Source organism: Chiloscyllium punctatum, chromosome 11 (assembly GCF_047496795.1).
Source record: "Chiloscyllium punctatum isolate Juve2018m chromosome 11, sChiPun1.3, whole genome shotgun sequence".
NCBI classification, from domain to species: Eukaryota; Metazoa; Chordata; class Chondrichthyes; order Orectolobiformes; family Hemiscylliidae; genus Chiloscyllium; species Chiloscyllium punctatum.
The window spans coordinates 95,767,246-95,785,278 of NC_092749.1; the positions used below are offsets into that span (position 1 = coordinate 95,767,246).

Genomic DNA, 18,033 nt, shown 5'->3' on the forward strand with positions numbered 1-18,033 from the left:
TGCCGTTGTCATTTCTGGGGCCGGAGCCAAGTGATCCATCTGGTTTCGCTTTGTTTTATCAATTTTTAGGAAGTCTCAAAAAGGAGTTTGCTACGCCACCTCCGAGGGCAGTTAAGTGTCAACCACATTGATCTAGGTCTACAGTCACTCATAGACTGGTTTCCTTCCCTAAAGGACATTAGTGTTTTTTTCCAGCAACTAACAATGGGTTTCATGTCATCATTAGACATTTAATACCAGATTTTTATTGAATTCCTGGTGGGATTCGAATGCAGGCATCCAGAACACCACCTGGGTCTCAGGCTAGTAAACCATCACTACTTCTCTAAATACGATTATTTCAAATAAACTAAAACAAATAGCGATTAAGATTCAGTACACCCAGCTTATGATCAAAAGTGTGTTTCCAGTCATAAACAACAATCCCTCACTCAAACAGAAGTAAAAAGATTAGAGGAGGAAATTGCAGTTTGGCTCTACTGGGGGGTGGGTGGGGGGGTGGGCAGCATGTGCTTAACATAATGTTTGGAAAACAAAACAAAAATTCTGCAGCTCCTCTGCTCAGGTACTTCCTACAAATAGTCTGGTTTTCAAAACAGACCACTTACAATGGAAGTCATCACTTAGTAGAAGGTGCACAATAAAATTTAGACAAAAATCACGGCAACTTACAAGTTATTATGGCTGTTTCACAAGTTTTCTCTGGTGAATAAGGTAAGTTGATTATACAAGTATTTTTTGAAAAGCATATTTATTTACCATGCTATGATATTCATATATGGTGTCTCGGAAATTTTAAAAATATAACAAAATATGATTTTATTCAAAAATATCTATTGAAATTACAAATTAAATGCAACCCATCCTAATTTCTAGAACGGATGTCAAGAGGTCAATAATTCAAATAGGCTAGCAATAATGTCTTGCAATATTCGAAGCCCATTGCATTGGAAATACAGATTAAGGCACAGCCAAACATGCATTAGGTAATGGGGTGGGATGATCAGGTTGTTGCTGAAAAGAGAAGTACTTTGGAAATGCTTACCTATAGACTGAGGGGAATCTGTATAAGGATTACTCTTTACATAGTGGCAACGATCTGTAGCCAACATTACATTATAAACTTTCTCTGTCTTGACTATTCCATTCTCTGTAAAAGACGAAAAATGAAAGTATTTATGAACTTCCCCATTTGGAACTGCAAATATTAAGAACAGTGACATTAGGAAACATATACATTAATTTTTTAAAAATCAACCTGTTATAACATTTCAGCAGCAGCTGGGATTTGAATCAGGGCATTTGGGCTCAAAGATAGGGATATTACCACAAGAGCCCCAAACATATATGTTAACCTGTCACAACTCAATTGGGAAAAGAGCACGAAATTTGAGACTCACTTTCCAAAAGCCATCGCAAATGTGTAACAAACTATTTACATCAGCAAGGTGATCAATTTCCCTGACTGTTTCAAAACCAGTGTAAATCATACCAGGCTTTATTATTTACAAGTTAAATTTATTGAAAACAAACTTATTGTTTCACAAATGGCAATAAGAAATGGATTACTTATTACTACCAAACAACTTAATGTCAGTTTAAAACAGATTAAAAGGTTCAGATTGATTATAAAAACAATGTCATTCAATAAACAGAATGAATTGTTTTGCATTCTTTATATTTTTTTTAAATTATGGTGACACAATGTTGTGGCAGTAATAGTTGATATTCTATTCAAGAGTTGATTAGGCGGACCTATGTTTTTTCACTCTCACAAGAACTCGTTCTTTTCAGAGAGTCTTCAAGCTCTGATTTTAAGTATTAAAACCCCATTTATTATCTCACCTCTCACTCCCCATGGAATTATTCTCATACCAAACAAACAACAGCTGCTCTCAGCCTCCAATGGGTTCTTTATTTCCTATTTTGCCAAGTGGCAACGGCCAGTGTTCGCTTACAGGTATTTTTCTTGCTGTTGTTTCTTAAAATCAATGACCAGCAAAACCAATTACAGCAATTCTTCAACCTGAATACACCAGAACAAATGTCCTGGCATGTGCCTATTTGACTGGAAACCAGATTAGCTCTTCATCCAACTGTGATAGCCTACAAAAATCAATCAGCCCTTCCCCTTTGTTGGCCATACAGAACCTTAGAGTCTGGTATTTATGAATGTACGGAAGCACAGATAACCCAATTTCAAGATTGCTTGTTTTTTCCCTGTGGCGAGATGATATATTAATATTTCTAACTAATAAGACTAATCAGCTAGCCTCAACCTCCACTCCCTTTCATCTTGGAAGTGGATCATTTAGAATCTGATACCTACAACTTTCCAGAACTTTGAGATCCATCCCATTGTAAATTCAGAGCATGTTAATATTGTCTCTGAACATAAATACCTTGCACCTTCTTCTCAATAAAACAATCTAAGTTGCTCTTTGATCGCTAATAGCTTAAAAATGAGATGGTTTGCTTATCAACAGAACAGGTGACATAACACCCTTTATTTACCCACTATTTTGGAACCGCCTTTAAAATTTAATACTAATAAAGCAGACAATTATGTTGCCACTAATTGGTTCCATATGAGAAATGATAACCTGCAGCCAAATTTGACATTAACTTCTTATATAAGAAAGTATTACATTAGCACATTAACTTATTAAAGAATTTAATACAATAGCCCACCTGTGGTAGAGACTGAAACTAAATTCAGGAGAAGGAATTTTACTCAATGGTAGGAATGTGAAACCCAATACAATTCCAAAACAGGTTAAGACATGGAGGGAAACTGTAGGAAATGGGGCTCCCAGGCACGTGATGCTATTAACCTAAGTAGTAGAAATCACAAATTTGGGGAAAAAAAACTGGCTTTGACAAGCTGTTGCATTCCATCTTGTAGATGACATACATTGCTGACACTGGAGAAGCAAGTCAATACTTAAAGTGGTGAAGATGCCAAATAAGCAGAATGCTTTTACCTTGAATGCTGTTGGAGCCAGCAAGAGGAGATCATTTCTTACTTGTGGCTGGATAGTAAATGGAAAGGCTTTAGGGAACAAAAAGGCAAACTATAATCTGTTATTGTAGCCACACCATTCATATGGCTCATCCAATAAGATTTCTGGTCATTGGTTACTCAGAATTTCAGTGAAGATAATGCTTTTAATGCTGGAGAAGTGTAGCATATCTATTGTTGGAGATTATCATTGCCTAACATGCACAGCAGAAATGTTTCCCATTAAAGTACATAATGGTGGAAGGAACAAAACAATTAAAGAACAAGATGGGTTGAGAAGACAACTAAACTGTACTGGTTGAGCCGTGCTTGTGGTACTTTTACAGTGAAGACCAAGAAACATAAAACTCAAAAAAAGCCCCTGCTTATTATCGCACCTCTCACTCCCCATGGAATTATTCCTATACCAAACAATGTTTGAACTTTTATCAACTATTTGACATATCCAAAGACAGATACTTTATTCCAAGACTTCCTAACTTAATCAAGTTCATAAATCTTCCAGAGGTGGTCATTATTTGATGGAGTCTACTCAAACAAAAGAAATGCAACTACTCCAATACATTTCAGAATAAAAAAAACCAAGCCATCATATTAGACATTTTACTTATTACACATGCTATATATGCTAATCAAATACAATAATATCCAATTCCTACAAAAAGTACCTCAAAATCTAGGTTGTTTGTTTTTAGTTTAATTAAAAATATTTTTATGAGCAGCTTCCTTGAATATTTCTGGTCATTAGGTCTCCATGAAACAGCAAAGAAAAGCAAAGCAGTGTTCACACACATCAGGCGCTGGCTGAATAAAAAAAAAATGGCCAAACAGACGGTTAATTAAATAAAATGCATTATTGAAGAATGTAGATAGGCACAAGTGTTAAGAACTGCAGCCTGGTACTGTGCCCAGCTTCTTCAGATGGAATGATCCTTGCTATTTCAGAAATTCAAGAGTCTCAAGTCTCAGAAACATACAGTGAAGAGTTCAAGTTATTCAGTACTTCCTTTATCTTCAGTCTTTTGATATTTTGTGCCAACACGTGGAGTGGTTTTACAATCCCTAACACTGTCCCTTATAGAAATGAAATGTATGCTCCACACCTGATCAGTTGTTATTACTTTAAATATGGATATACTAAACATTCAAATCCACCAGCTGCTCCCACTATAAATTTTTGGTTCAGTCATTAAAATTAAAAATGTCTAAAATTATAATTAAATATTACATCCAGTATTGGAACAGCCAGAGGATGTAGTTAAAACATGACAAACGTAGCCATAGGAATTTGAACAGGATAAAAATAAGGACAGATGAGCAACTTTAAAATAGTAACAGAAGTATGCCTGCATATACGATTATCCTCTTCCTGTCAATATAAAAACTAGCTCATGCACATTAATATGCACATTCATATCATTCGGGCCAAACAAGCACTGAGATGTAGTCCTGAAATGTGATCTTTAAAATATGCCTGTTAAGGGTTTTCCCATGGCACTGGGAAATATATCAGAGTATATCATTATGAGTCCATTGACGATGCAGCACAAGTATCCAGGCACTCAATTGCAAAGGAATTTTCGGAAATTTTACATCTTGTGCATCCTGACTTTTAGTCACAGAGACAAACAGTACGGAAACAGACCCTTTGATCCAACCCGTCCACGCTAACCAGATATCCCAACTTAATTCTAGCCCTATCTGCTAGACCTTGGCTCATATCCCTCTAAACCCTTCCTATTCATATCCCATCCAGATTCCTTTTATACGCTGTAATAGCACCAGCCTCCACCACTTCTTCTGACAGTTCATTCCATACGTGCATCGCCCTCCATTGAAAATGTTGCCCCTAAGGTCCTCTTTAAATCTTTTCCCTCTGACCTTAAACCTATGCCCTCCAGTTCGGAGTTCCCCCACCCCAGGGAAAAGACCTTGTCTAATTACAATATCCATGCCCCTCATGATTTTATAAACCTCTAAAGAGTCACCCCTCAGACTCCAAGGAAATTAGCCCCAGCCTATTCAGCCTCTCCCTATAGCTCAAACCCTCCAACCTTGGCAGCATCCTTGTAAATCTTTTCTGAACCCTTTCAAGTTTAATAACATCCTTCCAGTAGGAAAGAGACCAGAATTGCACACAGTATTCCGAAAAGTGGCCTAATCGATGTCTTGCATAGCTACAACATGACCACCAAACCACCTCTACTACAATTCCAACCGTCTCACTCTCTCCTCATATGTCAGCTCTGCAATCCCAGAAAGGAATCTGGTAAACATTCGCTGCGCTCCCTCGATACCAAGAGCATCCTTCCCCAGATAAGGCGACCAAAACTGCACACAATATTCCAGGTGTAGCCTCACCAAGGCCCCTGAAAAATGGCAGCAAGACATCCCTGCTCCTGCACTCCAACCTCTCGCTACGAAGGCCAGTGTACAGTCTGCCTTTTTAACTGCCTACTGCACCCTGCAGGTTTAGTTTCAGCCACTGGACAGTGCAGGCCAAGAGAATGAAAAGATCAAGACAAAGCAAACAATATGAGTCCTGTGGAGGGCAAAGTTCAAAATGGAAAAGGCAGCATGTTCAGTGCAGGGGGAAGTCTTGTTTTCACTGCAAGACACCAAACAACTTTGCACATTAGTATTTGGCTGTGTGGAAGCACAATAAGCAAACACCATCACCTGCTCGAATCTGGAAGCATAGAATCTCAGTGTGGAAGCAGGCCATTCAGCCCACTGAGTCCAAACTGGCTCTCTGCAGAGCATACCCAGACCTTTAACCTGTTCCATTCATTTCCCATGACTAATCCACCAAACCTGTGCATCCTTGGACACTATGGGGCAATCTTAGCATGGCCCATCTTTGAACTGCTCCACCATTTTAGATTATGTTTGATCATCAATCTCAATGCCATATCCTGCGCTATCCTTATATCCCTCACTATCTTAAATTCTATAAATGTATTGCTGTCTTGAACTTGCCCAACAACCTTTCACCTCTGGGGTAGAGAACTGCAAATTCCTCTTCCCCCTCAATCGTAATTAGTTTGTCTCTTATTCAGAGACAGTTGAAAACATAATCGCCAGTCCTTCGCTGCCACTGGGTGAAAATCCTTGAAGTCCCTCCTTACTGCATTGTGGGTCCATATATACCAAATGGATGCAGTGGTTGAAGGCAGCAGCGTAGCACCATCTTCTTCATGTGAACTAGTAATGAGCAATAAATTCTAGCCCAGCCAGTGATGCCCATATCCCATGAATGAATAAACAAAAACAACTTGTAAATCACAATAATCTACTGCATTAGCTGTACACCCAACTTACAGAAACTAGTCAGGGATATGTAACAAGATATTGCATTTTAAATGCAGAGTAGCACCTGGGGATTAGAAAAGGTGTTGTTGCTCCAAAAACCTGGGAGATGGTAGCGGGTTTTGAGAAGTGTTTTAGCTCGGGTTGAGGTTCTGGATGTAAGTTTGCTCGCTGAGCTGGAATGTTCACTTTCAGATGTTTCGTCACCATACTAGGTAACATTATCACTGAGCCTCCGGTGAAGCTCTGGTGTTACGTCCTGTGTTCTATTGCTGCTCGAGTTTCCTTGGTTGGTGACGTCATTTCCTGCTCTTTTTCTTAAAGGATGGTAGATGGGGTCCAAGCTGATTCGTTTTTGTACAGTTCCGGTTGGAATGCCATGCTTGTAAGAATTCTTGTGCACGTCGCTGTTTGGCTTGTCCTAGGATAGATATGGTGACCCAGTCAAAGTGGTATCCTTCCTCATCTGTATGTAAGGATATGAGTGAGAATGGGTCATGTCTTTTGTGGCTAGTTTATGTTCATGTTATCCTGGTGGATAGTTTTCTGCCTGTTTGTCCGATGTCATGGTTGTTACAGTTCTTGCAAAGTATTTTCTAAATGACATTCGTTTTGCTTGTTGTCCGTATAGGGTCTTTTAAGTTCATTAGCTGCTGTTTTAGTGTGTTGGTGGGTTTGTGGGCTACCATGATGCCAAGAGGTCTGAGTAGTCTGGCAGTCATTTCAGAGATGTCTTTGATGTCCGGGAGAGTGGCTAGAGTTTCTGGGCATGTTTTGGCTGCTTGTTTGGGTTTATTGCTGAGAAATCAGCAGACTGTGTTCATTATGCGTTCACTTAGCAGCATTAGAAACAACATTGAAAGTCAACAAACTCACAGAAGAAACCGACCAAACCAGACAGTCACACCAACATTAAGCAGGAAAAAAGAAGGAAACACACCCAATACACAAGAAAGGAAAGTACTATAAGGACTAAAAAAAGAGATAAAAACATTGTTATCCTACCTTCAAACAAAGGACACTCGGCAGACATTTTAAACCAAACAGACTACATTTAGAAACCGAACACACTGCCTGCAGATACCAACACTTAATAGATGGCAATAGACCAGACCCACAACTAGAGAATCTAATCACAGCCCTACTCAAAAAAACTTCAGAAATCTGGAGAATTAAACAAGACTGACTTCCAAAAAACCAGATGGATCCAACACACCACGCTTCTACAGATTACCCAAAATTCACAAACCAGATCCCCCCCACCGCCCCACAACAGACCCATAGTCTCACTATCTGGAACACCGACGTACAGATTAGCCTAGGAACTACACCAAAGACTAAAAGACTTAGTAGAATACTCACGTCACTCCACCCAAGAATTGCTGAACACAAAAGATACCAAGATAGAAGAGAATGAAATAATGGTTTTCCCATCAACATCAACCTGGCCAAAGGAACACTATTAGAAGAACCAAAGACAGCTACACCAAATACCACCAACTTCATCAGCAAGGACAGAATTGTCAAGTTAGTGGACCTATGCCTTACCACCCACTTCAATTTCAATAACAAATCCTACAGACAAACTAATGGAACATCCACGGAATCTCCGACATCAGGGTTCTTAGCAGAGGCAGTAATGCAGAACAAACAGTCCTGCCAACCATCCAACCCAAACTTTGGGTCCGCCACATGGATGACACCTTTATCACTAAATTAAGCATGTTAGAGGAAACTTTCAAGACATCAATAATATCCTTACTGGCATTAAATTCACAAAAGTGAAGGAAAACAACAACAAACTGCCATTCCTAGATGCCACAGTAGAGCAAACAATCAATGGAGAACTTCAAACCAGCATCTACAGGTAAACAATACATATGGACCAAATACTGAACGACAAAAGCAATCATCCCAACATCCACAAACGAAGCTGTATTAGAACATTATTTCAACATGCTACCACACACTGCAGCACAGAAGAACTACAAAAAGCAGAGGAAAATCACCTATACAGTGTATTCAAAAAGAACAGGTACCCCATGAACACAGTCCACTGATTTCTCAGCAACAAACCCAAATAAGCAGACAAAACACACCCAGAAACTCTAGCCACTCTCCCATACAAAGACATCTCTGAAATGACTGCCAGACTACTCAGACCTCTTGGCATCATGGCAGCCCACAAACCCAACACACTAAAACAGCAGCTAATGAACTTAAAAGACCCTATACGGACAACAAGCAAAGCAAACGTCATTTACAAAATACTTTGCAAGAACTGTAACAAACATGACATCGGACAAACAGACAGAAAACTAGCCACCAAGATACACGAACATCAACCAGCCACAAAAAGACGTGACCCTCTCTCACTAGTATCCTCACATACAGATGATGAAGGGCATCACTTTGACTGGGACAATACATCGAACCTAGGACAAGCCAAATAGAGACAAGCACAAGAATTCCTAGAAGCATGGTATTCCAACCAGATCTCTTATCAACAAACACACCGACTTAGACCCATCTACCACCCTCTGAGAAAAAGAGCAGGAAATTATATCACCAACCCAAGGAAACCCAAACACAAATAGATAGCACGGTATAACACTAGTGCTTCACCGGAGACTCAGTGATGCTATTACCTAGTATGGTGACAAAACGTCTGAAAATGAACCTTCCGGCTCAGCGAGCAAACTTCCATCTAGAACCTGGAAGATGGCTCCAAAGTCAGAACTGCAAAAGGATGTAGGATTGAACGTAACAGTAACAGGCAAGGCATCTTGCAAATTCAGGTGTCTTAATATCACAATTCTTAGTGTTAAAGCAGACTTTTTGGCCCATTGAGTCCACATCAACCCTCTGAAGAACATCACACCCAGACCTACTTCGCCTACTCAATCCCTGTAACTCTGCATTTTCCCAGGCTAATCCATCACCGGACACTACTGGCCATGCTAAACTGTCCATCCACCTAACCTACATGTCTCTGAAATATAGGAGGAAACCAGAGTACCAGAAGGAAACCCACACAGACATGTGGAGAATGTGCAAACTCCACACATTCAATCCCCCAAGGTGGAATTGAACCGGGGCTTCTGATGCTGTGAGTTAGCAGTGCTCACCACTGAGCCAACATGCTGCCATTGCAACCAGGATGTTCAGATGCATTAAAACGAGGATGAAGGCAATTTCTAGAGATTGCGTGTGGAGGCAACAACATGTAGATATCCAAAGTCATGTTGCAGAAGTGTGGAAATGGTGAGAAAAATTGGGTCAGAGCACCAAACAGATTACGGAGTGTATACAGAACCAACTGGCCTTTGAAATTGCTAAAGGTAGCAATCAATTTGGGATCAATGAAGAAGGTCCTCTGCATTACCAAGATCACTTGCAGACCTTTGGATTGAACAGAAAACATTAGTGCAGAGGAGTGAAAGTGAAGAAGAATAGGGACAGAGTGTGCGTGCAAACGAAAGGGAATTGAAGTTTAGTATTTTCTTCTTTAAGTCAAAGGGCAAAAAGAGACTTACAAGTTGAAAGAGTTCTTTGGGTCAAACATTATTTTTTTTAAAAAGAGGTAAATGAGAAGAACTGTCAATTTAATCATCAGTGATGATGGGTTCATTCTACTTAACATTTCTTCATGGGGGGGGGGGGGAAGAGAGGAGGAGGAGGGAGGGAGAAACTAAATTCAGTGAAACGTGTAGGAAACCGCATTTTAAAGGAGTTTAAAATGCTGCTTTTGGAATGCTAAACTGGGAATCAAGCTTTTGAAGATAGATAGATATAAATCAAAGCTTACATTTCTAAAGCACCTTTAGCATAGTAAAAATCTGCAACATAGTCATAGAGATGTACAGCATGGAAACAGACCCTACTGACCAACCTGTCCACGCCAACTCAATCTAATCCCACCTGCCAGCACCTGGCCCATATCTTTCTAAACCCTTCCTATTCATATACCCATGCAAATGCCTCTTAAGTGTTGCAATCGTACCACCCTCTGCATGAAAAAGTTGCCCCTCAGGTCTCTTTTATATCTTTCCCCTCTCGCCCTAACCTATGCCCTCTAGTTCAAGACTCCCCAATCCCAGGGAAAAGACTGTCTATTTATCCTATCCATGCCCCTCATTATTTTATAAACCTCTATAAGGACACCCCTCAGCCTCCGACACTCCAGGCAGCACTAAACTAAATAAGGACACTACACTCCTTCCACTGTGCACCAGCAGGAGTGAATCTTAAAAGGTGCATGGGGTACCATATCAAGCAACTGTACTGTCTTCGATGGTGTTGAAATCTTGGAGGGTCGTTGGAGCTGAACCCATCTGAGCAAGTGGCGTGTATTCTATCATCTTCCTGACATGTGCCTTGTAGATGGTGAGGGGGCCCTGGACAGTAATACTAATTGTAGGATTCAGCGTGTGACCTGCTCTTGTAAACATATTACTCATTTGGTTGGTCCAGTGAAGCTTGTATCAATGATAATTTCCAAGACATTTTTGGTGGATTCAGCAATGGTGTTGAACATCAAGGGGAGATAGTCAAATCCATTCTTCTTGGAAATGTCCATTGCCTGACACGTTTGGCACAGTTGCTTGCCACTTAAAAGCCCAAACCTCTAAACGTCATGTTGCAATTGGTAACAGATGGCTTTCCAAAAATATAACAAAATACTAGTTAGATTATCGAATTGCAAACAGTTCTGGTCATTGCATTCAAGAAAATTTATGATCACACTTCAGAAAGAGGTAAAGGTGTTGCCAGAACCAGAAACATATAGCTTTGACGAAGGCCTGGATAAGCTGGGGTTGCATTCTTTGGAATATCAGCAGTGAAGGGAGATTTTTAATTAAGGTGCGCTAAATTAATAGCAGTCTGCACAGTCGATAAGATTCACAGATGGATGGATTTTCCAGGGAGAGAAGCTGCCTTTTCACCCAGAGGGTCATGGGGGTCTGGAACAGTCTGCCTGAAATGGTGGTTCTTAAAAACAACTGGATAGACAATTGAAATGCTGCAATCTACAAAGTTATGAATCAAGGGCTGGAAATTGAGATTAGGCTGGATAGTTTTTATTTTAAACTTATTTTGTGTTATGTATTATTCCTTCTGTAGGAAGTTACTCATCTTAATTCTGTTTTCAACTTCAGTTTGGTAGTGCACACTCCTGCCAATCTAGTTAAACACTTGCAACTGCACTAGTGAACCTCAGTACAGACAGGGGCGTTCCCTCCCATTTGGAGAACACTTCAGTGGTCCAGGACCTTTGACCTCGGTGACGAGCCCCCAAGGCTGACTTCAGGACAAGCAACTACTCAAAGTGGTCGAGCAGAGACTGATAGCAAAGTTCAGTACTCATGGGGATGGCCTCAGCCATGACTTTGGGTTCATATCACACTACAGGTGACACCATGGTACCACACACTCCTACAGACCCACTCATAAAAAAGCTCTCTCTCATACACTCCCACACTCACATGCACCCCTCACAGACATATACCCCCTTACATTCTCACACAGCCTCACAGACAATCATACCCCCTGCGCACACACACCCACATGCACATACACACAAGTTTGTGGGGTGAATTTGTACTTGCAGAATTACATTTTATTTTGCTCAAAACTGCATGAATTCATGAAAGAATCTGTAAATCCTTTTTTAGATTAGAATCAGTCTGAACATTGGGGCACAGACAGCCTCACACAGGACACCTCACACATTCAATGCATTATCTGGGCCAACATGACACCAACTGTTAAAGTTCATTTGAGAATGTAACTTAAAGGAAGTCTTGGGATTTACATATGAAAGAACTGAAACCAACATGCCCATTCTAAGAGATGTGAAACTTAAACAACCCAGGTCTTTTTCAATATATAAGTTCAGTTACATTACACAGTAAGCTTTTGCTACAAATTCTGTGTCCTACGATCTTATACACCACAACTACCTGATGAAGGAGCAGCACTCCGAAAGCTCGTGCTTTCAAATAAACCTATTGAATTATAACCTGATGTTGAGACTTTTTTAAAACTCAGTATACCAGGGAACTGAGCCCAAATTGGCTGACAATCCAGTACAGTATTGAGGGAGTGTTGAACTGGTGAAGTAATCTATTGGCTGTAGACATTAAATGGAAATGATATTCCACCCTCTGCTGAGCTCAAGAGATTTATCTCACCATGGTATTTTTAATAGACCACAGGAGCCCTCCCTAGTTTCCAGAGTAGCGTTTATTCAGAATTAAAACCGCTGAAATACATTGTCCAGCCATTATTACACAGCTGATTTTAGGAGATTGCCATACACTCAGTTAGTTATTGGGATTTCTAGGTTTACTATAAAGCATTTCAGAAATTCCAGAGGTTGAGAAAGGGGCTTTATAAATGCCTTAACATTTTTCAAGGTACATCTGAACATAATAGTATGCTGTATTGGCTCTCCTATATTTTATTTCCACTGCCCCAACTCCTGGGATGAACCAATGATTACAGAAAGAATACATATTGCACTAACAGTGGTAGTTGTAAAAAATAAGAGGTACTTATTGGAATTCTATGATCTCTTCAATGTTAACATTGTAGAACCATCTTCTAAGTATTCTGAACATATCAACATTAATTACTCAGACAATTTCAGAGTCCAACAATTCTCTCCACTCTCCTCCATTCTGAATATCCCCTTCAGTTATTGTTCAGTATCCTGTTCCAGCCTTATCTCCATAACCCTTGACTCCACTATCTTTAAGAGCTCTATCCAATTCTTTCTTAAATGAATCCAGAGACTGGGCCTCCACTGCCCTCTGGGGCAGAGCATTCCACACAGCCACCACTCTCTGGGTGAAGTAGTTTCTCCTCAGCTCTGTCCTAAATGGTCTACCCCGTATTTTTAAGTTGTGTCCTCTGGTTCGGCACTCCCCCATCAGCGGAAATATGTTTCCTCCTGCCAGAGTGTCCAATCCTTTCATAATCCTATACGTTTCAATCAGATCCCTCTCAGTCTTCTAAACTCAAGGGTATACAAGCCCAGTCGCTTCAGTCTTTCCGTGTAAGGCAATCCTGCCATTCCAGGAATTGACCTCGTGAACCTACACTGCACTCCCTCAATAGCCAGAATTAAAGCATAGTCGAAAGCATAAATGACACAATTCTTTCAACATTACACTGGGATAACAGCAAAGACTACGCATTCAATTGAAATTTTGTTTATAAAGTCAACATAACAGAATTCAGCAATCTAAATAACTGAATAATAAATTATCAATTGGATTAATTTCTGAAAAGGTAAAATTGCAGGGCTAGCAAAACGGTTAGGGTCTTACAGTAGGTGGATTATCAGGTGAGCAGTTATTAAGGCACACCAGAGCTGGCCCTTGCAGCCTGCGACAGCATTCAGTAAGGTGAGAGCTGGCCTGGATTCCGGCATCAACTGTACTGACAAAGGGGTCACTGGACTGAACTGAACTGTTTTTTTTTCCTCTCTCTGAACTGATGATGCCAGCCCCGGTGAATTTAAACAGCACTTTCCGTTTTTGTTTCGGACTTGCCAGCATGTGCAGTTCCTTGTCTTTTTTTAATTTTATTTTAAAAAAAATACATCACTCGGCTTTCCCTCCCTGCTCCCCCACAACGGATGAAAATTCTGTCCACTTCAGCCTTGAAGACGGCCATCAAGCGAGAGAGTGAGCCAGCCCCTCTCCCCGCAGGGCTGTTTCTGATCACACGGTGAAGGCTGCTGTTGACATCTGACAGCTCGGCAGCCCTGCAGTGATCAGCGAATTTGCTTTTTTTTTTAAATATATACAGGGAAGGAGACCACTTTGATCTTAACCCCTCTCCCCCCGGTGCGTGTGTATGGGGGGACGGGAGCTGCCACCCACCTCCTGCCCGTCTCCCCGGGCGACGGCAGGGATCCTCGCCCTGCCCCCACCCCTGCCACCAGCCGGCCACCGCCCCCCTTCCCGGGACTGCCGCCCGGCAGGGAGCCAGCGCAGTGCTCCGGTGAGCTGGTGCCGGCCGAGGGTGGTGTGGTATCGCTTTCCCTCCCCCACCCCCGGGCCAGCAGGCAGGCCACTCACTCCGCAGGTTGTTGACGAGCTCCGCTTGGCTCTCTCCGCCGCACTTCCAGGCCATCCTCTGACACAGCGCGCGCAGCAGGTACAGGGCCACCGTCAGCAACACGCCTGCGCACACCGCTCTACCCACAATGCTGATCACCTCCAGCGCGTCGCCGCCGGCCTCCATGACGTCACGGCCCGCGAAGGCCCGCCCACTGCGCCTGAGGATCTGGGGTGGGAGAGGCAAGGATTAATTAAAATCACAGCGGGCGAGTGCACCGCCCAGCCCGCAGACTCTTCACTCGATCAGGGGGACGATGCAGCACTCTTCAAGCGGTCACCGCTCCGCGAGATTTAGAAGTCCCGAGATGCCATTTCGATGCAAAACCGAGACGCAAATCCCTCTTTAGTGATTAAGGAGGATTAGGCAGGGATCGTCTTTGGTACAGGCCAGCCATTGATGACAACAACCCCCACGTGATGGGGCTGGGAAGTGAGAGAGCAATGTGGCTCCTGTTCCCAAATCTAAATATAACCCCCTGTATAGATGCACGGCCCGATGTTGGCAACGACGGCCGCCAGTGGCATTGCACTAGAGCATATCATGGACATCAGTAGACCACCCGTGGCATTGCACTAGAGCACATCATTAACATCACCAGACTGACTGTGGCATTGCACTAGAGCATATCATTAACATCACCAGACTGACTGTGGCATTGCACTAGAGCATATCATTAACATCACCAGACTGACTGTGGCATTGCACTAGAGCATATCATTAACATCACCAGACTGACTGTGGCATTGCACTAGAGCATATCATTATCAACAGACTGCCTGTGGCATTGCACTAGAACTTACCACTAACATGAGCAGACCACCTATGGCATTGCATTAGGATATATCGATATCACCAGATCGCCTGTGACATTGAAGTAGAACATATTATTAACACCAGCAGACCACCTGTGGCACTGACATATAATTAACATCAGCCAGCCGCCCATGGCATTGCACTACAATATATCACTAACATTTGCAGACCACTCATGGCATTGCACAAGGGGTGTATCATTAATATCAGCAGACTGCACTTGGCATTATACCAGGAACATATTAGAGATCCACCCGTGGCATTGCACAAATGAGTTGTTCCTGTGAATTGACCTCCAGTGGCCTTCATATCAGCTGCCTTTTTTTGGCATGGTATCAAGTGCACAATATTAATATGCATAGACCACTTGTGGCATTGCAGTAGGAATATAATATGAATATCAACTGCCTTCCTCCAGCATTGCACTAGGTGCTTAATATTAATATCAAATTACTGTCTTGGCATCACAGCAGGCATATCATTTTAATTTAAGCTGACCACTGAGCATTTTGCTGTGCAAATGGCATGAATGCCAGCTGACTTCTTGTGCCTTGCTTCAGCCTCCTAATAGTAATAAGCTGACCTTCTATAGAAATGTGTAAAATATTAAAGCAAACTAACCTATTTTTGTCAAAAAGCGTGGTGTTGGAAAAGTACAGCTGGTCAGGCAGCAACCAAGGAGCAGGAGAGTCGATGTTTCAAGCATAAGCTCTTCATCAGGAATGACCTATTTTTCTGCATTGGAAGCAATGGGCCAAAATATGCTGTTACTGAAGCTCGTCATTTATTTGAATTGCCTTTATCCATTTAATTTCTACTACTGCAAGTTGCCTTAAGCCAGAGATTCAAATCTCAGTCTCAAGTATCCGGAACTTGCATGGCCAGAGAAAGCGACAGTTTGTCTGCTTAAACAAACAGATTAAAGTATTGTTATTGAATAATGCACTCCCAGGTCTCTTTGTTCAGCAACACTCCCCAGAACCTTCCCATTAAGTGTATAAGTCCTGCTCTGATTTGCCTTTCCAAAATGCATTTATCTAAATTGTACTCCATCTGACACTCTTCAGCCCATAGGTCTATGTGATGAAGATATTATTGTACTCTGAGGTAACCTTCTTCGCTGTCCAGTACACCTCCAATTTTCATGTCATCTGCATCTGCATCGCCTCCTACGTTCCCATCCAAATCATTTTATAAATGATGAAAAGCTGTGGACCCAGCAGTGAACATTAATTTAAACAATTTGATACAGGAATATTCTACATGTGAGTTAATTTTTAGTGATAGAGATTTTATAGTTTAGAACTAATTGCATTCTTACAGAAGTAGACAAGACCTCACAATTTTCTGAGGACTTTAGTCCACATCTATTGTGAGTTTTAGGTTATAATTTAAACTCAAATCCCAATATTAATTTGTTAATTTGAGACGTCAAGTCAATAGGGGACAGACTGGTGCAGTAACTCAGAAAACTTTACTTAAGTTAATTGTTATGAATCAACCCCTCAAAGAAAGTAGCCCAGACCCTAACTTTGCTAGTTGTCTTAAGCAAGTGCAATGCAAGTATTCCAGGAGGGTTGGAGTTGGTCAAACCATGTAGTTTAAAACAACCAGAATTTATTTACAAAATTACCAAATGAAACAGAAACAAAATAGAACAGAATACTGAATAACATAACCTATCCGAAAATCCAACAGATCATCCCAACTTAATGATGTTGTTCCAAATACTTGCAACAATCTCCAATAACACCCCTTGGCACAAAAGGAAATATCAAACACAGGGTCTTACGGGAGAGATGTTATACAGAGAGTACCAACATGGACCTGCTTCTTTGGATCCAGCAGCTTCAAAACACTACTGTTTGCCAAAACCAAACCAAACCAGAGAAAAGCTAAGCTGGGAGAACTGGCCACTCTCCTTTCATTGTGCAGATGTTTTTTAAACTCAAAAACCTTTTGCCTGAGGTAGTATCTGTTAGCTTTAATCAAATTAGCCCTAAAACCCTTCAAGCCCAGACTTTTTGGAGCCTGTTTCTCTTATGGCCTCTCTGAAAACACAACAACGACAATATAACCTTATTAAAGGAGCAGCAGCATCACATAATACACATCAAAGAAGGACAATTACTTTACATGTGTAATATGGATTCCTTAATTCCTTGTCATTATGCAAAGGGCTACCTTCCTTACTGACTAATTATTGTCTTCTTATGACATTTTGATCATTTGAAATGTTCTTTAAACCTTTGTTTAGAAAAAAAGAGGGCATATGCTGTAAGGATTAATACTTTTGGACACGTGTGAAACTTCACATAATCTTCATCATAAACTTCAAAATAATTCCTTGATAAGGACTAATGAACTGGGAGGATACCAATTCTGTCTTAACGAACCTTGGAAGTCTGAATGTTCACACACTTGTGAAATTGAAATAAGTTACACAGGTCTCATCCTTGTATTTGTAAATCTAAAGCAATAACATATTCTCTTCAGTCTGTTCACAACTCCACGGTGCATTCCTTTGTAAATTGAGGCTAAGCAGAATCCTGATGAAGGGCTTTTGCCCGAAACGTCGATTTTACTGCTCTTCGGATGCTGCCTGAACTGCTGTGCTTTTCTAGCACCACTCTAATCTAGAATCACATGATATTCAAGTTCTAAAATCTACATTGGTTATAGTGAAACAGAATCACGTAATATTAATTAATGGGCATTGTGTGATTACAACTAAACTAAGTCAAGCATAAGATGCT

The 18,033-nt window shown here is 41.1% G+C and overlaps 1 protein-coding gene across 2 annotated transcripts in view; it reads right to left on the reverse strand.

Moving 5' to 3' along the window:
- pcmt (protein-L-isoaspartate (D-aspartate) O-methyltransferase) overlaps positions 1-15,313 on the reverse strand; it is a 56,334-nt gene extending 41,021 nt beyond the window's left edge. For both annotated transcript variants that reach the window (XM_072581318.1, XM_072581319.1), the window contains exons 1-3: positions 15,265-15,313; positions 14,422-14,629; positions 1,046-1,150 (exon numbers count right to left, since the gene is read on the reverse strand). In XM_072581318.1, coding sequence (XP_072437419.1) covers positions 1,046-1,150; positions 14,422-14,629; positions 15,265-15,273 — 322 coding nt within the window. In that variant the 5' untranslated portion in view covers positions 15,274-15,313. The remainder of the gene's footprint in view (positions 1-1,045; positions 1,151-14,421; positions 14,630-15,264) is intronic.
- Between the last annotated feature and the right edge of the window lie 2,720 nt (positions 15,314-18,033).